Source organism: Hemitrygon akajei, chromosome 17 (genome assembly GCF_048418815.1).
Source record: "Hemitrygon akajei chromosome 17, sHemAka1.3, whole genome shotgun sequence".
Lineage (NCBI taxonomy): Eukaryota > Metazoa > Chordata > Chondrichthyes > Myliobatiformes > Dasyatidae > Hemitrygon > Hemitrygon akajei.
Window position 1 is genome coordinate 85088025 of NC_133140.1, and position 24032 is coordinate 85112056.

Here is a 24032-nt window from a genome sequence, read left to right on the forward strand (position 1 = left end):
CAGAATGGCCTGTTTTCCTGCTCTATGACCCTGTGAATGTGAATCTCACAACTTTTCTGTCTCGATACTGTCTCATCTGGATGTAAGGAGGTGTCCTTAGTGCAGCAACATAGAACTTATTTTGGTGGAAATTAGACACATATTTGGAAAATTTCTCCACAGAAAAGAGCTACTGAACTTGCAGACTCCAAAAGTATCACTTGATGAAGCACCTTGTGTACATCCAAGTAAAGCCTTTGTTACACCTATAAAGATAAAGCACTCTGCTGTCTATGTACGCCATTCCTATCTGCTTTAGAATCTCTGTTTTGAGGGGATCTGAGTACACTGGTTGATGCTGGGAATTATTTGTACAGTCTTCAGACTGCTTTTGAATACTAGTGCCAAATCCATGAACTAGCACTTAATCTGCTTTTGTGAGAAAGTGGAGAGTATATAAGGGGAATGTGAAAGAACAAAGAGTCATTTTACCTGTTTCCTTCTTAAAAAAAAACCTATATTTTATTTAGATTGTTTTTGCAACATGGTTTGCTTAACATATATAGTAATCGTTTTGACAAAACAGTTAAAGCACAGAATGAAAAAGTATAATCAAGGACCCAGGATCAAGAACTGTACTCACTTTTTGTAGATGTTTTAGCCAAGTTTATAGAATCTGTTTGCTGTATATGGAAATCTGTAATGCGAGATGTTGTCCTTTTGACTGGAGTCAAAAACAATTCTGTGAAATAAACTTGAATGTTACAATGTACATTATACAAGGTCAAGTTTCAAATTTATCATTATCATGAGTTATTTTATCTTGATTGCCATAATCACTTTAATTTAGAAATACAGAAGCAGGAGCAAGTCATTCAACTCTTCAAGCTTGTTCTGCTATGAATTTAAATGCAAACTTACAGGGGCATGATAAAGTAGGTCAAAGTCAGCATGGTTTCCTAAAGGGGAAATCTGGTCTGACAAATCTGTTGGAATTCCTTGAGGAATTAATAGGCAGGATAAACAAAGGAGAGTCAGTGGATGTTGTTTATTTGGATTTTCAGAAGGCCTTTGACAAGGTGCTGCAAGAGCCCATGGAATTACAGATACTAGCATAGAAAGAGGGAATAAAGGAGCCTTTTCTGGACGGCTGCTGTTGATTAATGGTGTTCCGCAGTCAGTGTCAGGACTGCTTTTCACGTTATACTGCATGTCAATGATCTGGATGATGGAATTGACGGCTTTGTGGCCAAGTTTTTGGACAATACAAAGATAGGTGGAGGAGCAGGCAGTGTCCAGGAAGTAGCAAATGTGCAGAAGATCTTAGATTGGGAGAAGGGGTAAAGAAGTGGCAGATTGAATACAGTGTAGGGAAGTGACCTTTGGTTTAAGGAATAAAGGTACAGAATATTTTCAAAATGGGACATATATTCAGAAATCAGAGGTGCAAAAGGACTTGGGGCAGATTCTCTAATGGTTAACTTGTAGGATGAATTGGTGGTAAGGAAGGCAAATGCAATGTTAGTACTCATTTCAAGAGGACTAGAATAAAAAAAGGGGAGGAGTGATGGGAACCAGAGGGAGATGGCCGTTTATACTCCTCCCCCTTATCCCCCTTCTTAATCCAGCTTCTGCCCCCTTCCTTTCTAGTCCTGATGAAAGATCTTTGCCTGAACATTGACTGTTTATTCCCTTCCATAATGCTGCCTGACCTGATGAATTTCTCCAGCATTTTATGTGCATTGTTCAAGATTTCCAGTATTTGCAGAATTTCTTGTGTTTATTATTCTTTGAAACCACTCAATATAGGACGAACTGACCATACCTCTCTCCATACATCAGTTCTATCATTTCAGAAATCAGTCTGGGAAGCTTCATTGAACTCCCGCTGTCTTAAGAACATCCTTCTTCAGATAAGGAAACCAAAATCATATGACACTCAATGTTCAGATAGTTTAGAAATTATCACAAACTTCCAATACCAGCCTCAAGAACAGCTTTTACGCTTTGTTATAAAACTATTGAATGCTCCCTTAGTAAGATGAAATGACCCTTGACCTCAAACTCTAACTGGTTATGGTTTTGCACCTTACTGTCTGCCTGCACTGCAATTCCTCTGTAGCTGTAACACTTTATTAGACAATAAAATATAGGAGCAGGAGCAGGCTATTTGGCCCATCGAGTCTGCTCTGCCATTTCATCATGACTGATCCAATTTTCCTCTTCGCTCCAATCTCCTGCCTTCTTCCCATATCCCTTCAATCTAACCATACATCTTTAAAGTGTGGGAAGGAACCTGAGCACCCGGAGAAAACTCGTGGGGAGAATGCACAAATGTTTTGAGGATTGAGACCATAAGATATAGGAGCACCATTAGGCTTTTTAGCCCATTGAATTTGCTATGCCATTTCATCATGACTGATCCAATTTCCCTTTTAGCCCCAATCTCCTGCCTTATCCCTATATCCCTTCATGCCCTGACCAATCAAGAATCTATCAACCACTGCCTTAAATATACATAAAGACGGCCTCCACAGCAGCCTGAGCAAAGAATTCCAGATTCACCACTCTCTGGCTAAAGAAATTCCTCGTCAACTCTGTTTTAAAAGGATGCCCTTCCATTTTGAGGCTGTATCCTCTGGTCTTAGAATCACCCACCAGAGGAAACATCCTCTTCACATCCACTCATTAAAGCCTTTCACCATTCAAAAGGTTTCAATGAGGTCACCCCTTATTCTTCTGAACTCCAGTAAATACAGGCCCAGAGCCACCACATACTCTTCATATGACAAGCCATTGAATCCTGGAATCATTTTCATGAGCCTCCTTTGAACCCACTCCAGTTTCAGCACATTAAGGGGTCCAAACATGCTCACAATACTCCAATTGAGGCCTCGCCAGTCCTTTATAAAATCTCAACATTACATCCTTGCTTATATATTCTAGTCCTCTTGAAATTAATGCTAATATTTCATTCGCCTTCCTCACCACAGACTCAACCTGCAAATTAAACTTTAGGGAATCCTACACAAGGATTCCCAAGTCTCTCGGCACCTCAGTTTTTTATATTTTCTCTTCATTTAGAAAATAGTCAACCATTTCATTTCTTCTACCAAAGTGCATGACCATACATTTCCCCACACTATATTCCAACTGACATATTTTGCCCATTCTCCTAATCTATCTGTCCTTCTTTATCCTCTCTGCATCCTCAAAACTATCTGCCCCTCCACCTATCTTCATATTGTCTGCAAACTCTGCAACTAAGCCATCAATACCATCATTCAAATCATTGCCATATGATGTAAAAAGGATCAGTTCCATCACAGACCCATGTGGATCACCACTAGTCACCAGCAGCCAGCCAGAAAAGGCTCCTTTTACTCTCACTCCTTGCCTCCTGCCAATCAGCTGCTACTTTATCCATGCTAGAATCTTTCCAGTAATACCGTGGGCTTGTAGCTTGTTAAGCAGCCTCATGTGCCACCTTTTCAAAGGTCTTCTGAAAATGCAAGTACACAATATCAGCCGATTCTCCTTCATCTATCCTGCTTGTTACTTCTTCAAAGAAATCCAACGGATTTGTCAGAGATTTTCCCTTGAGGAAACCATGCTGATCATGGCCTATTTTATTCTGTGCCTTGAAGTACTATGAGACCTCATCCTTAACAATTGTCTCCAACATCTTCCCAATGATTGAGGTCAGACTAATTGACCTATTGTTTCCTTTCTTCTGCCTCTCTCCCTTCTAAAAGTGTGGAGTGAAATTTGCAATTTTCCATTCTTCCAGAACCATTCCAGAATCTCGTGATTCTTGAACGATCATTAGTAATGCCTCCATGATCTCTTCAGCCACCTCTTTCAGAACCATGGGGTGTACACCATCTGGTGCAGGTGACTTATCTACCTTCAGACCTTTCCGTTTCCCAAGAATCTTCTCTCTAGTAATGGTAACTTCACACACTTCATGACCCGACACCTGAAATTTTCACCATTCTCTTAGTGTCTTCCGCAGTGAAAATACTTATTCAGTTTGTCTGCTATTTCCTTGTCTCCCATTATTACCTCTCCAGCATCATTTTCCAGTGGTCCGATATCCACTCTCGTCTCTCTTTTACAATTGTGCATTTGAAGAAACTTTTGGTATTCCCTTTAATATTATTGGCCAGCTTAATTTTGTATTCTATCATTACCTTCTTAATGACTTCTTTTAGTTGCTTTCCGTTGGTTTTTAAAAGCTTCCCAATCCTCTAATTTCCCACTAATTTTTGCTCTATTATATCCCCTCTCTTTGGCTTCCGTGTTGGCTCTGACTTCTTTGTTAGCTACAGTTGTGTCATCTTTCCTTTAGAATACTTCTTCCTCTTTGGGATGTATATATCCCATGCCTTCCGAATTGCTTGCAGGAATTCCAGTTATTGCTGCTCTACTGCCATCCCTGCCAGTGTTCTTTACTAATTAATTCTGGCCAGCTCCTCTCTCATGGCTCTGTAATTCCCTTTACTCCACTGTAATACTGATGCATCTGACTTTTTGCACTGCCTCATTGTACTGTGTAATGGTATGCAGGTCAAGATTTTCACTGTGCCTCAGTACAGGTGACAATAATAAAACAATTTACCAGTCTATTTAGCTGATTAGAGAACAGACCATTAACAAATTCTAATTATCTGCTGCATTGTTTGGGGAGGATACATGGCCCAAAACAAAATAAATACAACAGCTTTAGGAGTTTGGGAAGAGAAACCTTGTATTTGATCAGTGAAATATTTCATTGGATTGTATGCACACATTACAAAGTGATAGTTTTACTGTACAAAAATGTTTATGTTTACAATATATTTCCATTTTAAGGATTGACATATCAATCACTTACTTTTGTCAATTTTAGTAATGTCAATGTTTAGTAACTTCTTAAGCTCCTTTTTGTATCTGTCCTCACATTCTTGTATCACTTTATGACGATCACATTTGTTTGGGCAAGACTGAAGTATCTTGCTGAAATTCCTACTATTCAAGGATGCTGCTACATTTGAACAACCTATTAGGGATTAAACAAATAGGTATCAGTTTTCTTCATGAAAAGCTGCAGAATTTATCTTTATTCCAAATCAGAATTTGGAAATTATTTTGTTGGATTAAGAAAAGTTCCTAGCTCCACTAATTAGCTGGTAAATTATACCATATGGATTAGAAGGTGTATGTGTGTTTCCCACAGACTGTTCAGTTAGATGATATGAGCAAGAATGGCAGTTGTATTGGAGGATGCAACACATAACCTTTGAGTCCAGGGTTACAAAGCGCCTAACTCAAATGGGGATCCTGCTATCACCTATCAATCATCAGTCTCTGTTATAAGCATATATGTAAGTGGATATGTGTTTTCACTGTACTTATGAAGAACGTTTTTGGTTGGGTTGCTAAATATCCTCAAAAACATATACCATCACCTTCAAGAGAGGACTAGCAAAAACATTACAACAGCAATTATCGATATCTCACTGAGAATATCTATCATTCTGAACTCAGTTCCAATCTGTTCTCAACCCACCCATCCCACACAACCACTTCCTAATCCTCCATCCCACTCCAGAATGCAAAGATTTTCTTTAGACTATGGTTCAGTGGGAAACAACCATCATCTGAGACCAGTCATTTTTACTCATATCTTAAGGTGAAGAGTGAAGGAAGTCATTCAACAAAGGTGGTGTAACACACACATCACAGATAAGCAGAATCTAGTAAATGTGCTGTATTTCGACTTTCAGAAGGCTTTCAAAAGAGGAAACGCAAGAGGTCATTAAATGAAATTACGAGTACATGGGATTTGAGGGTGCCAGGGGTAATATATTGGAGTGAATTGAGGATTAGAGAGCAGGAAGAAAGGATTAGGAAATTGTGACTGGTGGGAACGCTGCTAAGATTACAGTGTCGACTGTAGTCCATTCCCACAGAGCCTTCAAGTTAGCTGCACCAAACTCAGTGCATCCCTCAGCATGTATTCCTGCAGCCTGGAAAGTGCCAGTTAGAATGATTCCTTTACAGACATCTCACTGGACTGGAAGATCAACAAGTTTCAGGCAGACAATAGTACATCTTTCACTGAGTTGATGATCTTTCAGGAGCACTTGATATTTGTCTCAGTACACATTCCTGTGAACAGCCTATTAATCGGAGTGCTCTGTTATGTAGCTGGTTAGGATGAACCTTGACAAGGACCCTTGCATCACTCTCAGACCTTCTTTGCAAATGCACAGTCAGCAAAGAGGTGGGCAATTGTCTCAATCTCATTGTGACCATTGTTAAAGGCAATGTGCGCTAGACTGAGACCCCAACATTGCAGGAAGGCTTACCCCGCAAGGGTCCCTCTCAGAGCAAAAAGATTCATCAGATTGATATTGGAATTGTCCTGTGAAGAGAGATTTAGTATACCAGGCTATGCTCTCTAGAGTTAGGATAGGTGATATCATTGAAACATACAAAATTTTTACACACCTAAAAAGATAGGTGCAGGAATGATATTGCCCCTATAACCAGGGTTACAGTTTCAAAATAAGGAGTCAGATAGTCAGGACAGAGGTGTATAGAATTGTTTTTACTCCAAAGGTAGTGAAGCCTTGGAATTCTCTATCCAATAGGACTGCGGAGGATAAACGCAAGAGATTCTGCAGATACTGGAAATCCAGATCAAAATACACAAGATGCTAAAGGAACTCAGCGGGTCAGGCAGCATCTATGGAAATGAATAAACATTCAACTTTTGGTCAGAGACCCTTCATCAGGACTCTTGACAAAAGGTCACAACCTGAAATGTTGACTGTTCATTCATTTCCCTGGAAGTTGCCTGATCTACTGAGTTCCTCCAGCACTTTAGTACTGTGGAGGACAGTCTTTGATCATATTCAAGATGAAGACTGATAGATTATTAGGTAATAATATAATGGAGAGATATGGGTTAGTGCAAGAAAATGATATTGAGGTTAAAAATCAGCCATAATCTTACTAAATGACAGTGAATGCATGAGGAGAAAATGGCTTACTGCTTCTATTTTTTATGGTTTTAAATCATTACCCCATGGCCACATACAAACTTAGATATAATTTTTACAACTCAATATTTTTGATGAGTTTTTAATTTAATAGCAAACTGATGTAAAATGCATAATATTTATTAGAAAATACAGAGATTGGTTACCCTATGATTTCATTACATGATTTATTACTAAAGAATCTTTTAATTTTACATACTTTTCTGACATTCAGTTGTTTGCTTATTATGGTTCCGATTCACTGCTTCTCAGCTGTAAAACAGAATAGAGGGAGGGAAAATAGCAGCCTCTTTGGTGGCTGAGCACAACTCAATGTATGTTAACTAAGCTCCCTTTCAATTAGGGTTATATAGTGAGAAGCATGGTAACTGAGATAATGGATTTCTGCCTTTTTTAAATCTTTGCAGACATTTGCAAGCTGTTACCAAGAAAACTGGCCCAGATTCCTTATTGGACAAGCCATCCTGTCAGATAACTAGGTATCTATAAACCAGGTCAAAAATTGCAAAGGAATAATAAACCCATGGAAAATGTTACAATGACTAGACCACAGTAAATATCAAGGCAGATAATACATCAAAACAGCTTGAGATGCATACCTGAACATCGGAAATCCTGACCAACATTAAGTGAATGTACAGAATAATTAAGACTCCCACTGATTTCATTATCAATTAGGTCTGAACACAGAGTCAACGGATCTATAAAAATAATTAAAATGGTTATTTTATTAAGTGAATGAAAAGGTTCACAACTCTACTGGCAACATCTGATATTTCATAGATATAAGCTCTGTTTAAAGATGAGATCAGCACAGTGGTGATAAATGATCCTGGCTCCATAAAGCAAGATCTAGTATCAGTTGGCGAGGAGATAAGAAATAGTAACAGAAATCACTGGTAAAACTTTTGGCTCCCGAACAGAAGCTATATAAAGGACAGACCATAAATCAAGAAATAACGGGGCTTGCAAGAAGTGTATTGCAATAATCATGGGCAACTTTAATCTTCATAAAGCTTAGACATATCAAAATGGCAAAGGTAGCTTTGAAAAATAACTTGCAGTGTATTCAGGAAAATCCTTAGAAAAATGTTCTGGGATCAACCAAGGAACTGGCATTTTAAATCTGATCCTGCGCAATGGAAAAGAACTAATTAATACTCTCATAGTTAATAATTCTCCAGGGAAGTGTGATGATAACATGATACAACTTTGTATTTGGTTTGAGTATGAAAAACCTATATTATTTCTGAAACTAGTGTCTTAAATTTAAATAAAGATGATTTCAAAAGTATGAAGGTGAAGCTGGTTAAACTGGATTTGGAAAATTAAAAGATAAGCAATGACAGCCATTTAAGGGGATATTCCACAGATCTACACAGAGATAAATTCTATTGAGATGATCATCTGTGGCTAGCTAACACAATTAAGACTGGAATTAAGTACATTTAAACTAAAAGGAATACAATGCTGTGAATAATGGTAGACCAAAATATTTAGGTTTTTGTTTTAGAAAAGAGCAAAGGATGACTGAACAAATAACAAAGAGGGAGAAAATCAATTCTATGACTAAGCCAGCAAGAAATGTACAGACTGTAAAAATTTCTGTATGTACATAAAAAGAGACTGGTGAATGAAAATGATAGGTCCCTCAGAGGATGAAATGCCATGGAATTAAAAGGAAGTAAGGAAATAACAGAGACTTTGAATAAATATTTTGAATTCAGAAGAAGACACTGTAAACATCACAATAATAGTTGAAAACCCAGGAACAGAAGTGAGTGTGGAGCTTAGAATAAATAGAGAAAAGATGTTAGTCACACTAATAGTAAAAAGGACCTAAGAAAGTTTGTATGATAGGTTCATGAAAAAAGTGGCTGCAGAAATGAAAGTCTGAAATAGTTGTGATATTCCAAAATTCCCAAAATTCTAGAGAGATCCCAAAGGTGGAAAATCGTAAAACTCATGCTCCTAGTCAACAAAGGAGGAAGATAGAAAGCAGGAAACTAAGGGCCATTTAGTCCAATATCGCTTATTGGGAAAATGGCAAATCATTTACTAATAAACTAGTAGCAGGATATTCATTAAATTATAAAACAATTAAGCTAAGTCAACAGTGGAATTATGAAATGAAAAAGATCAGTGACAAATTTATTTATTATCTTTGAGGATGTAAGGAACAGGATGGTTAAATGTGAATGGCATTCAGTAGGGTGAAATGTACACAATGTAAGAGCCCATGGCTTTGTACAGTGCATTAAAAATGTATTCAGCCCCCCACAAGTATATTCACATTTTACTGCGTCATTTTCAAAATTTAAAATATATTGAAGTCAGATTTTTTGAGCTAATCTACAAAATATTGTGCATCATGTCAAATCAAAAGAAAAATTCTAAAACCTGTCAACAAATTACTGAAAATTAAAAACCAAAATTGTGAGGCTGAGAAAGTATTCATCCCTTTGTAATTACTACACTAACTGGTGCAATATATTACCTTGCCAACTCACCCAATTTGTTGATGTAAAAATTTGGATGATCACTTGTTTTCAATGAATTCTTAAGAATAAATACATTCTTCCCCACCATCTGTAAGGTCCAACAGTATGATAGATTTTCAACAGACCAAACCAAAATGAAGACAAAAGAGCACTCAAGACAAACCAGGGAAATTATAATACAGAAGCACAAATCTGAGGAAGGGTAGAAATTCACGTCAAAGGCACCGAATAAACATCGGAGTTCAGTGCAGTCCATCATGCTAAAGTAGGAAAATATGAAACCACAGCTACGCTGCCTAGGTCAGGCCACCCCTTTAAACTTCGTTGTTGGAGAAGAATGGCACTTGGAAGAGAGGCTACTGTGACACCAACAGTCACTCTGAGTGAGCTGCAGAGTCAGTGGGTGCAACTGGAAATTAAATTCATGGCTCCACAATCTCCAACACCTTGCATAAAAATGGTATTTGTGGAAAAGTGGCAAGGAAAAAGCCCTGGCAAAAAATAGCATATTCTTGTTCATAAAGACTTTTCAAATTGTTACTTAGAAGATACTGAAAAGATGTGAAGAAGGCCTTGGGGTTGGATGAGACCAAAGTGGAACATTTTGGCCTCAACGTTAAGTAGTATGTGTGGCATACATCTAATACTGCGCATCAGCAGGTAACTCATCCCTACTGCAAAGTACGGTGGAAGTAGCATCATGCTATGGGGATGCTTGTCAGCCGCAGGGACTGGAAATCTGGTCAGGGTTGATGCAGAGATGAATACTGCTAAATACAGAGAGATCCTGGATAAAAACCTGCTATTTATCCTCTGCCAGAAAGCTTAAACTGGGGAGGAAGTTCGTCTTTTAGCAAACGAAGAAAATTGATAAATTGATGCCCTTGAGTGGCCCAGTTAGAGTCCTGACTTTAACCCGATTGAAAATCTCTGGCAAGACCTCCAAAATTGCTGTCCCAACTAACCTGGCACAGTGATGCATCATCAATAACTCTCCGAGACGTGAGGCGAGATATTGGCTTTTATTGACTGGAAGAAAGAACAAGCAGCAATTGACCACCATGCTACATCCTGGAGACTGAGAGGCAGGGCTCAGGCCCCAATCGCCTTTATACCGGGGTCTGTGGGAGGAGCCACGGTCAGTGGGAGGAGCCACAGGAGCAGTCAGCGGTGGGGGGGGGGGGGCGTGTCCAGACAGGTATATGTAGTTCACCACACACAGTTTGAACAATTTTGCAAGGAGGAATGGATAAATCCTGTTCCATCAGGAGACTTAACCAAAACAAAACTACTGGCTGTTATAGCTATGAGAGGAAGTTCAACTAAGTACTGAGCAAAGGAGGATGAATACTTTTGAACTGCTGACCCTTCAGTTTTTGAATTTTTTATTTTTCATGCTTTGCCATTTTCCGTTTTTGGACTCTACTGTGAAAAAATGAACTTGTGATCACAAAAAAAAATTCCAAGTAAAATTGATCAAAACCCCTGTTTTTTAATACTTATTTATGAGGACAAAGAGTTGGGGGCTGCATACTTTTACAGGACACTAGATAATACATTAGTATAGATAGAGAACTGGCTAATGAACAAGAACAGAGGGTTAAAATTAAATAAATGGATCATTTCTGGTTGGCAGGTTCTAATTAATTTAAATACACAACAATCAAAGTTGAGACCTCAAATTTACAATCTATATTAAATGACTCAGATAATGGTATTGTAGTATATTGCAGCCAAAATTGCTGGAAAAGAAATTATGGGTAGTCTGCAGAGGTTAGATGAGTCGGCAAACATTTTGTTGATAGATTACCCACTTGGGTAGAGGGGAAAACAGAATATAGTTTAAATATAGAGAATGCAGAATTCTGCTGAATAGAAAGATCTCATTCATCCAAGGTTTAAGAGTGCATGTGGGAAGGATGTTTCTTATAGTGAGGAATTTAGGACCAGAAGGCACAGCCTCAGAATAGAGGAACATCCATTTAGAACAGAGATGACGAGGAATTTCTTCAGCCAGAGGGTGGTAAATCTGTGGAATTCAATGTCACAGAAAAGCTGTGGAGACCAGTTGAAAGGTCCCTGTTTAGTTAGGGCATCAAAAGTTATGGGAAAAAAGGCAGGAGAGGTCAGTTAAGACGAATAATAAATCAATCACGATGGAATAGTGGAGCTGACGTGATGGGCCAAATGGCCTAATTCTGCTCTTTTGTTTTATGCTTTAGGGAATAAACCTGCTTGCATTTACTCTATCTATGCCCATCATAAGTTTGTATACCTCTATCAAATCTCCCCTCAAACTTCGACGTTCTAGAGAATAAAATCCTAACCTAGTCAACCCTTCCCTATAACTCAGGTCCTCCATTCCTGCAACATCCTTTTAAATTTTCTCTTCACTCTTTCAATCTTATCTAAAGCCAAGATCATATCAGCCATAACCTTATTGAATGGGAAAAAAAGGGTCAACTCCTGCTTTTCTTATGAGCTATTCTGCTTTGTATAAATGAAACTTGCATATGAATTTTCTAGATTTATTATCTTTCCTCTTTACCCTGTGTTGCGATCTAAAATTTACAGATCAGATGCTCAGTCAATTAAAATATTATGTAACCAGGTGAAGCAGAGCACAGTGATTCCATTTTCTACTTGAATAGTTGAGCTGAGATGTGAGAGAGGGAATTAAAACAGGTGTTAGTGTCCTAAGGATACACACAGCCAAGTCAGCCTAAAATTCCAACACTGTCATCACAAATCAGCAGAAAAATCTTCAGACTGTTTTTCCTTGCGTGTCAAAAGGATACCAACATTTTTGCTTCCACGCCAAGATTAGCTAATTCAGATAAATATTCACCACTCTTCAATGCGGTTTACCAAAATGTATTTTAAATAATTACCTAGATATAATTTTATTAAGAAACCTAATTTATGATTTAGAATATTAATTACCATAACATTTCTAGAATTCATAACAGTTAGACATGCATAGATGATTTCCTCTTAATGTTTCTGTATATCACTTATATAAATTGAACAATTTCTCCAATTGATTCAAGGATTTTCTTATGCTATTATAATTCAACTTTGGTTGAGAAGTGTTCTTTACCAGTGTTTTTCTGTTTGCTTTTTCTTTCCTTAGTTGGAGCAGGTCTTTTGAATTGGTCCTGGCTGTGAAAGGAAAAAACAATCATGAACATTGTAATACCTAGTCTGGATTTAAAGAAGGAACCGTAAATCTATAAAAAGTAAAAGGAAACACACTACTTCAGAAACTCTGCTGGATTATATATAAATCATATATTTGCACATAGTTTCTGCATAGAGAACATTATTTCCTGTTATAATATTTTGTCATATTCTGTTGCACAGAAATTGGATTTTACTATCTATTGGTGCACTAAACAGGCACTGCATATGGTGCCAACACTTAAATGGATCACCCATAAAAGCATAATAAGAATTCTGCTAAGATGTAATTTGTGTGGTTCCTGGTGGGAGTTGTATGGGAAGTTCCCAACTCTCACATATTTCAAGTCAAGTCAAGTCACTTTTATTGTCATTTCGACCATAACAGCTGGTACAGTACATAGTAAAAATGAGACGATGTTTTTTCAGGACCATGGTGTTACATGACAGTACAAAAACTAGACTGAACTCCGTAAAAAACACAGAAAAAAACTACACTAGACTACAGACCTACCCAGGACTACATAAAGTGCACAAAACAGTGCAGGCAGTACGGTAAATAATAAACAGGACAATAGAGCAGTAAGGTCCAGGCTTTGGGTATTGAGGAGTCTAACAGCTTGGGGGAAGAAACTGTTACATAGTCTGGTCGTGAGAGCCCGAATGCTTCTGTGCCTTTTCGCAGACGGCAGAAGGGAGAAGAGTTTTTATGAGGGGTGCGTGGGGTCCTTCATAATGCTGTTTGCTTTGCGGATGCAGCATGTAGTGTAAATGTCCGTAATGGCGGGAAGAGAGACCCCGATGATCTTCTCAGCTGACCTCACTATCTGCTGCAGGGTCTTGCGATCCAAGATGGTGCAATTTCCGAACCAGGCATTGATGCAGCTGCTCAGGATGCTCTCAATACAACTCCTGTAAAATGTGATGAGGATGGGGGGGTGGGAGATGGACTTTCCTCAGCCTTCGCAGAAAGCAGAGACGCTGCTGGGCTTTCTTTGCTATGGAGCTGGTGTTGAGGGACCAGGTGAGATTCTCTGCCAAGTGAACACCAAGAAATTTGGTGCTCTTAACGATTTCTACCGAGGAGCCGTCAATGTTCAGCAGGGAGTGGTCACTCTGTGCCCTCCTGAAGTCAAAAACCATCTCTTTTGTTTTGTTCACATTCAGAGACAGGTTGTTGGCTCTGCACCAGTCCGTTGGTCACTGCACTTCCTCTCTGTAAGCTGACTTGTCGTTCTTGCTGATGAGACCCACCATGTCATGTCATCAGCGAACTTGATGATGTGGTTCAAGCTGTGTGTTGCAGTACAGTCGTCAGTCAGCAAAGTGAACAGCAGTGGACTGAGCACACAGCCCTGGGGGCCCCCATGCTCAGTGTGATGGTGTTGGAGATGCTGCTCCCGATCCGGACTGACTGAGGTCTCCCAGTCAGGAAGTCTAGGATCTAGTTGCAGAAGGTGGTGTTCAGGCCCAGTAGGCTCAGCTTTCCAATCAGTTTCTGAGGGATGATTGTATTGAATGCTGAACTGAAGTCTATGAACAGCATTTGAACGTATGTGTCTTTTTTGTCCAAGTGGGTTAGGGCCAGGTGGAGGGTGATGGCAATGGCGTCATCTGTTGAGCGGGTGGGATGGTCCGCAAACTGCAGGGGGTCCAGTGAGGTGGGCAGCAGGGTCTTGATATGCTTCATGACGAGCCTCTCGAAACACTTGGATGTGAGTGCAATGGGTCGGTCATCATTTAGGCAGGACACTGAAGACTTCTTCGGCACAGGGACGATGGTGGCTGCCTTGAAGCACGTTGGAACGGTGGTGCTGCTCAGGGAGATGTTGAAGATGTCAGTGAGAACATCTGCTAGCTAGTCTGCACATCCTCTGAGCACTCTACCAGGAATGTTTTCTGGTCCAGCACCCTTCCGTGGGTTGACCCTGCACAGGGTTCTTCTCACATCCGCCATGGTGAGACACAGCACCTGGTCATTTGTAGGAGGGGTGGACTTCCTCACCGCCACGTCATTTTCCGCCTCAAAATGGGCACAGAAGTTATTCAGCGCATCTGGGAGGGAGGCATCACCTGCACAGTCAGGTGATGTTGTCCTGTAATTGGTGATGTCCTGGATGCCCTTCCACATGTGCCGCGTGTCACCGCTGTCCTGCAAGTGGCTATGGATTCGCTGGGCGTGTGCACGCTTTGCCCCTCTGATGACCTGGGACAGTTTGGCCCTTACTGTTGTTAGGGCTGCCTTGTTGCCTGCTCTGAAGGCGGAGTCGCAGGTCCTCAGCAGCGTATGCTGCTAATTACCGTTCTGATCACCAAGAAAGGAGTTAGACCTTGAAAGAATGCTCCCCATAGCAGCCACAGAATAGCGCATGATAAACTGCTATAGAGGTGAAGGAGAATGTGAGGCAGAAAAGACAAGACAATAGTGTATGGGCAGTCCTACATAATCATCTATCACGATCAGGTCCCATGACACCAGTGGCCCACTTCATTGCAGGGTGTGGAGTGATTAATAATAATTGTGGTAGTGACTCTGTTGTATTCAATGATGGAGCAACCAGTTATAAACTTGAGCATTGAAACCGCAGCCACCAGATGTGTGCAAGATATTAGGTTAGAATGGACAACTTTAAATAGATGTTTCATTTGTAATTTCTACACAATATGCTCCAAGTTATTTTTTTCTAACTGTTCAATTAAGATTATAGCTTCTACCTAAAATCTTTAATTTATACTGGTTGGAAAAGAATGGAGTAGGTGACAATCTAATCAGCTTGAGGATCACAGTGCTTTACTCTTGCAACTAATACGCTCTTTCAGATGTGACTGATGCCAGAAAATTATCAGATCCACTAGGTTGTACAGAGACATGCCACTCACAAACAAGAGAAAATCTGCAAATGCAGGAAATCCGAGCAACTCACACAAATTGTTGGAGGAATTCAGCAGGCCAGGCAGCATCTATGGAAAACAGTACAGGCGATGTTTTGGGCCAAGTCTTGTAAGTCAACGCTTCCTATTACTTTCATGTGGCAAAATGTTTTCCACAAATCAAAGCTACTTTCCCAAAATTTTCCTCTATAACTCAGTGTGCAGTATGCCCACAGCATGCCCAGCACATTGCACACATCACTGCTAAGCCAGATGGGATCCTGACGCAGCCTCTTCTACATTGTAAGGCCTGATATAGATCGGAGGACCACTTTGTTGAGCACCTCAGCTCCATATGCAAAAAGAGGAATTTCCCAATGGCTATTGATTTCAATTTCAATCCACATCATTCCTGTTCCAACATTTCGGTCCATGCCCTCTCCTGCTCCATGGACACCTCCAGTTCAAAGACATTATGGCCTAGCATGAGTTCAAGTCAGAATTGAAACAACTGCATTAATCAACAGTTGGAAGTTGCCTCATAGAAAGCCCTTCTCCACTTTCAACAAACAATGTACAGTACATTTATACCCCAGATCTGTTCATTTTCAGAACTGTAGCACCTAGAATGTATTGCATTGTCTCATTCTTCATTCCAAGATGAAACCACATCTCTCAGCATTAAATTTCCTCCACCATATATCTGCCTATTCTGCCAGCATGTCTGTATCTACTTAGTCAATCGACAATGGGTGCAGGAGTAGGCCATTCAGCCCTTCGAGCCAGCACCACCATTCACTATGATCATGGCTGATCATCCACAATCAGTACCTCGTTCCTGCCTTCTCCCCACATCCCTTGACTCCACTATCTTTAAGAACTCTATCTAACTCTTTCTTGAAAGCATCCAGAGAGTTGGCCTCCACTGCCTTCTGAGGCAGAGCATTCCACAGATCCAGAACTCTCTGGGTGAAAAAGTTACTCCTGAACTCCGTTCTAAATGGCCTACCCCTTATTCTTAAACTGTGGCCTCTGGTTCTGGACTCCCCCAACATCGGGAACATGTTTCCTGCCTCTAGCGTGTCCAATCCCTTAATAATCTTATATGTTTCAATCAGATCCCCTCTTATCCTTCTAAATTCCAGTGTATACAAGCCCAGTCGCTCCAATCTTTTAACATATGATAGTCCCGCCATCCCAGGCATTAACCTTGTGAACCTACGCTGCACTCCTTCAATAGCAAGAATGTCCTTCCTCAAATTTGGTGACCAAAACTGCACACATTACTCCAGGTGTGGTCTCACCAGGGCCCTGTACAACTGCAGGACATCTTTGCTCCTATACTCAATTCCCCTTGTTATGAAGGCCAACATGCCATTAGCTTTCTTCACTGATTGCTGTATCTGCATGCTTACTTTCAGTGACTGATGAACAAGGACACCTAGATCTCATTGTACTTCCCCTTGTCCTAACTTGACACCATTCAGGTAGTAATCTGCCTTCCTGTTCTTGCCACCAAAGTGGATAACCTCACATTTATCCACATTAAACTGCATCTGCCCACTCACCCAACCTGTCCAAGTCACCCTGCATTCTCCTAACATCCTCCTCACATTTCACACTGCCACCCAGCTTTGTGTCATCTGCAAATTTGCTAATGTTACTTTTAATCCCTTCATCTATATCATTAATGTATATTGTGAATAGCTGTGGTCCCAGCAATGAGCCTTGTGGTACCCCACTAGTCACTGCCTGCCATTCTGAAAGGGACCCATTAATTCCTACTCTTTGTTTCCTGTCTGCCAACCGATTTTCTATCCATGTCAGTACCCTACCCCCAATACCATGTACTCTAATTTTGCCCACTAATCTCCTATGTAGGACTTTATCAAAGGCTTTCTGAAAGTCCAGGTGCACTACATCCACTGGCTCTCCCTTGTCCATTTCCATAGTTACATCCTCAAAAAATTCCAAAAGATTAGTCAAGCATGATTTCCCCTTCGTAAATCCATACTGACTCGGACTGATCCTGTTACTGCTATCCAAATGTGCCGCAATGTCATCTTTTATAATTGACTCCAGCATCTTCCCCACCACTGACGTCAGGCTGACTGGTCTATAATTCCCTGTTTTCTCTCTCCCTCCTTTCTTAAAAAGTGGGATAACATTAGTTACCCTCCAATCCACAGGAACTGATCCTGAATCTACAGAACATTGGAAAGTGATTACCAATGCATCCACGATTTCTAGAGCCACCTCCTTAAGTACCCTGGGATGCAGACCATCAGGCCCTGGGGATTTATCAGCCTTCGGTCCCATCAGACTACCCAACATCAATTTCTGCCTAATGTGAATTTCCTTCAGTTCCTCCATTACCCTAGGTCCTCTGGCCACTATTACATATGGGAGATTGTTTGTGTCTTCCCTGGTGAAGACAGATCCAAAGTACCTGTCCAACTTGTTTGCCACTTGCTTGTTCCCCATAATAAATTCACCCATTTCTGTCTTCAAGGGCTCAACTTCGGTTTTAACTACCGGTAATTTTTTCCCCTTCACATACCTAAAGAAGCTTTTACTGTCCTCCTTTATATTCTTGGATAGCTTACCTTCGTACCTCATCTTTTCTCCCCATATTGCCTTTTTGGTTATCTTCTGTTGCTCTTTAAAAGTTTCCCAATCCTCTGGCTTCCCACTCATCTTTGCTATGTTATACTTCTCTTTTATTTTTAGACTGTCCTTGACTTCCCTTGTCAGCCATGGTCCCCTTAGAATCTTTCTTCCTCTTTGGAATGAACTCATCCTGCACCTTCTGTGTTATTCTCAGAAATACCTGCCATTGTTGTTCCACTGTCATCCCTGCTAGGATATCTTTCCAGTCAACTTTGGCCAGCTCCTCCCTCATGGCTCCATAGTCCCCTTTGCTCAACTGTAATACTGACACTTCCGATTTTCCCTTCTCCCTCTCAAATTGTAGATTAAAACTTATCATATGGTCACTACCTCCTGATGGCTCCTTTACCTTGAGTTCCCTTATCAAATCTGGTTCATTACACAACACTAAATCCAGAATTGCCTTCTCCCTGGTAGGCTCCAGTACAAGCTGTTCTAAGAATCCATCTCGGAGGCACTCCACAAACTCCCTTTCTTGGGGTCCAGTACCAACCTGATTTTCCCAGTCTACCTGCATGTTGAAATCCCCCATTACAACCGTAGCATTACCTTTGTGACATGCCAATTTTAACTCTTGATTCAACTCGCACCTTATATCCAGGCTACTGGTTGGGGGCCTGTAGATAACTCCCATTAGGGTCTTTCTGCCCTTACAATTTCTCAGTTCTATCCATATTGACTCTACATCTCCTGATTCTCTGTCACCCCTCGCAAGGGACTGAATTTCATTCCTCACCAACAGAGCCACCCCACCCCCTCTGCCCACCTGTCTGTCCTTTCGATAGGACGTATACCCTTGAATATTCATTTCCCAGCCCTGGTCCTCTTGCAGCATGTCTCTGTTATTCCTACAACATCATACTTGCCAATTTCCAACTGAGCCTCAAGCTCATCCACTTTATTTCTTATACTTCGTGCATTCATATATAATATTTTTAATCCATTACTCCCATCACCTTTCACATCGATTCCTATTGCACTTGGCCATACTCTCCAATCTCTTCCTGAGCTTTCTGTCCTGTTAATTTTGTTGTCTTTCTTAACTTTTCTTATTCTCTTTCCCTTTAACTCCATCCTTATATTTCCAGTTCGTCTTCTCCCCCCCCCCCCACTTCCCCCACTTAGTTTAAACACACCCACGTAGCAATGGCAAACCTGCCTGCCAGAATGCTGGTCCCCTGCCTGTTAAGGTGCAACCTGTCCCTTTTGTACAATTCATCCTTACCCCAAAACAGATCACAGTGATCTAAGAATCTAAATCCCAACTTCCTGCACCAGCTCCTCAGCCACACATTCAGATTGCTTATCTCCCTGTTCCTGCCCTCACCAGCATGAGGAACCGGAAGCAAACTGGAGATAACCACCCTGGAAGTGCTGCTTTTCAGCCTTCTTCCGAGTTCTCTGAAGTCATGCTGCAGAATTTCTTTCCTCTTCTTCCCAACGTCATTTGTGCCGACATACAATACCGCTTCCAGCTGTTCACCTTCACCCTTGAGGATGCCCTGCAATCGGTCCGTGACGTCCTGGATCCTGGCACCAGGGGGGCAACACACCATCCTTAAATCCTGCCTGTTGATGCAGAAACCCCTTTCTGTACCTCTCACCATGGAGTCCCCTACTACCACAGCTCTGCCTGATGTCTGTCTCCTTGGCTTTGCTTCAGCGTCAATTTTTGACTCACTGACCTGTCCGCCTCTTAGACTGGCAGTGTCTTCTGTCCCGACAGCTTCCAAGAGGGTAAACCTGTTTTCAAGAGGTACATCCCCTGGGGTCTCCTGTACACCAAGCATCCATGCCTTCCTCATTGTCACCCCCCCCCCTTCTCTCTTCCAGTATAGTCAGTGTAACGATCTCGCTGTAGGTCCTGTCCAGAAAACTCTGATTTTCCTGGATGAACCTGAGGTCATTCAGTTGCTTATCCAGTGGCCCAACACGGTCCTTCAGGAGCTGAACCTGGACACACTTATCACAGTTGTAGCAGCCGGAGGCACCATCAGTGTCCCTGACCTCCCACATCAGGCAAGCATGACACTGAATCAGATTACCTGTCATCTCTTCACCACCTCTCAGCCTCTCCAACTGTGGTGTAGTCTCCTCCCTCAGCCTCCTCGCCGAAGGCTGTCGAGCCAAAGACTCGCACTTTTCTCACCAGGCACTTCCCTCGACAAGGCCGCTCCCCTATCTATTACACTATCTCTCACATTTCACTTCACCTTCAAGTTTTGTGTCATCTTCATATTTGGGAACCACATCCCAATCATTAATGTAAATTAAGAGAAGTAGTGGAACTATTACTGGCTCTGGGAGATTCTGTAATATGAAAACAACCTCTCGTTATTACCCTTTGCTTCCTGTTCCCTAACTCATTTTCTATTCATGGCCCTATGACCCCTTTTATTTCTTGGTCTTCAACCTTGCTGACAAAACTATATGTAGTGCCTATAAATACAGTAATAACCCCACTTCCTGATTGATAATTTCTTCTACCACAGAAATAATCTCTACAAATTACTTGGACTTTGCGTGCTTTTAATAAATCCATGCTGGCTTTCTCTAAACTATATGCATTTGTTCAAATAAATACTAATTGTCCCTATTACTGAGGCTAAACCAACTGGTCTAGAGTTAACTGGTCTATGTTACTGGGTTTATGCCTGCATTTTTTGAACGAGGACTGAGAACGTAATTTTGCATTTTGTTGTGCCATTCTGCAGCAAGATACAGTTTTCAATAATCAGGCAACTGTCCCGAATCTACAGAACTTTGCAAGATGATAGCCAGGGTCTTTGCAATTTTTGCTCTTTCCTTCCTTGCCAGTAACTTGGCACTCAGTTGGACCAGGTGATTTACTCACCCTAAGTGCAGCTATCTTTTTTGTACCTCAACTTTAGCAATTCTTAGCTCATCCAATTACATCTTTCATTGCATCCTTGGTTTAGAATGATGTAAAGTACTTATTTGGTCAAGTCTTCAGAATAAAAAATCAGACAGAAACTTTCCAAATAATTATCCTGGAAAAAGATTCACTACTGTCATCCACTGGCAAAACAGATTGAGAATAATAGAACTGCAGAGACTAGAAATCTGAAAACAAAGTGAAAAAGCTGCAAAAATCAGGTTAGGAAGCATCTGTGAAAAGAGAAACAGTTTGAGAGAATCTTCCTCAGAGTGCAGCTCTGACAGAGAATCACAAATCCAAAAAATGTAATGTTCTTTTTCAACAGATGCTACCTGACCAGCTGAGTTTTGCCAGCATTTCCGAGTTTTGTTTCAAAGCCAGCTGAAGTACTTTATGGCATTGAGAAAAACTGGCTAAGGGTGCAATGACAATCTCCTCTTGGATTTTGGAATGGACACCATTTGCTCAATACAAAATGAAAGAAAATATAGCAGGGCCATAACTTGAGAGTGCAATTATGAACCATTTGTTCACTTGAAAGCTCTTTCTATAAATCATTCTCTGGCTATTCAGTTTAAATTCTAGAAATTTCAATAAGCCCCAAAATCTAAATCACGTGGTTCAAAAGCCAAATTAAATCTGCATTCCATTTGTAGGCAAAATATTAGCCAGTTATGCATATGATGGGAAGGATCCTGGGTTAGAAATGTGATGATTGTTATATAAGCTTAATGCACAAAGCATGTAATATGTGTGTGTTAACCTCCATTTCTGAAGTTTGGTTCTACTCATCTCAATCCTTCAGCACCCAAAGAGTATCTTTTAATGCCCTCAGGACATCCTAGAGATGTGCAGTGGAGAGACTACCATTTTACAGGCATATGGATTGGCATTTTGCAAAGACTTCACAAACATCAGTAAAATGAATAACCAATGTATCATTAGTACTAAAGATCAACCTTTTACAAAACCTTAATACATCTTTCTCTTTCAGATGCTAACAGGCTCGCTGCACATTTTATACTTCAGTGAAACAGCATTGCAATTTTAATTTCATCCTTTAATGACAATACTTTTCTAACTTACTCATCACAAGTGGTGACATACCTCTGTTTACATTCCTGCTTATCCCTGGGGTTTTGCTCTTCCATTGATGTACCTGTTCTTTGTACTCTCAGCTCTGGCACTGCTACTGGTTGATCAATAGCCTTTCTACACGTAACAGCCCAAGACATTTTGTCAAGTTGCTCATCAGTTTCTGGAAACCAATCTTTATTCTGAGTATCAGAGATGTCTTGAGGCCCTTTGCTGCAAGCTGTCTCTTTGCTCATATTGTGCTTCTGACTATTTTCATTTCTTGCTTTGACATCTAAATTTATTTGATCACTTTTAATGTTATCAGACTGAAGTGAATTGTTACTTTCACCAATTTCTTCCCGTGGAACATCATCTTCCACAAATATTTGTCGCTTGACTTTTTCCTAAAACAGAAAATATATATAACGTAAGTTACATTATTTTACAATTTTCTTTCAACAATTAAAAGCTTAGGATGGAGATCTGTGTATGTTTTTGAATGTAAGCATTGCTGGCAAAATGCCATCTTGCAGTAATATAGTTTGTTATTATATGTAATTGCTTACCCTGTGTGTTCTACATACATATTCTACAGGGATGAGCCCTTAGCCCACTGCTCGACTCTCTCTACACCCATGACCATGTGGCTAGGCACAGTTTAAATGTCATCTATAAATTTGCTCATGATACAACAATTGTTAGCAGAATTTCAACTGGTAACAAAAGGGTGTACTGGAGCAACAGATACCAATAAGTTGCAGTGTTGCAGCATCAACCTTGCAATCAACGTCAGCAAGACCAAAAAAGTGATGATGAACTTCAGATAGGGTAAGACAAGGGAACACAAACCAATCCTCATAGAAAGATCAGAAGTGGAGAGAGTAAGCAATTTCCAAGTTCCTGATTATCAATATCTCTAAGGGCCTAACCAGGATACAACATATTGATGCAGCTATAAAGAAGGCAAAAGAGCAGCTATATTTCATTAGGAGTTTGAGGAGGATTTGATTTGTCAACAAAAACACTTGAAAACTTCTACAAATGTAACATGGGGAGCATTCTGATTGGCCGCATCACCATCTAGTATGGGGGCTACTGCACAAGATTGAAGTTAAGTTGCAGGAACTTGTAAAATTAGTCAGCTCCATCATAGGTACTAGCCTCCATATTATCTAAGACATCCAGGAATGGTACCTTAGGATGGCAGTGTCCATCATTAATGACCCTTACCACTCAGGACATGCCTTCTTCTCATTGTTACAGTTGGGAAGGAGATAGAGAAGCCTGAAGGCATATATTCAGCAATTCAGGAACAGCTTCTTCCCCTCTGCCATCTAATTTCTAAATGGATATTGAAACCATGAACACTAACTACTTTTTTTGCACTAATTTTAACTTAACTATTTAATATGCATATATAGTTAGTGTAAATCAGTTTTTTCCTTTATTTATTTATCACGTATTTCATTGGATTGCAAGTTAACAAATTTCACGACATATGCTGGTGATATTAATCCTGATTCTGATGTTATTGATGTGTGCTACCTTAGCTGGTATAATGTTGCAAAACAGGATAAATTAGCCAATGTATTCACACTTGATCTGCCATAGTTGGATGCATCAGCAAGGGAGATGAGGCTGAGTACAGGGCTACGGTGGGAAACTTTGTCACATGGTGCGAGCAGAATCATCTGCAGCTTAATGTGAAAAAGACTAAGGAGCTGGTGGTGGACCTGAGGAGGGCTAAGGCACTGGTGACCCCTGTTTCCATCCAAGGGGTCAGTGTGGACATAGTGGAGGATTACA

The 24032-nt window shown here is 40.5% G+C and overlaps 1 protein-coding gene across 1 annotated transcript in view; it reads right to left on the bottom strand.

Annotated features, from left to right (window-relative positions):
• The window catches only part of terb1 (telomere repeat binding bouquet formation protein 1), a 155842-nt gene that overhangs the window by 35922 nt on the left and 95888 nt on the right, over positions 1–24032 (bottom strand). Inside the window, exons 14-18 of the mRNA XM_073069668.1 lie at positions 22257–22630; positions 12630–12691; positions 7628–7729; positions 4856–5020; positions 623–721 (exon numbers count right to left, since the gene is read on the bottom strand). Of these exons, the coding sequence (XP_072925769.1) occupies positions 623–721; positions 4856–5020; positions 7628–7729; positions 12630–12691; positions 22257–22630 (802 nt within the window). The remainder of the gene's footprint in view (positions 1–622; positions 722–4855; positions 5021–7627; positions 7730–12629; positions 12692–22256; positions 22631–24032) is intronic.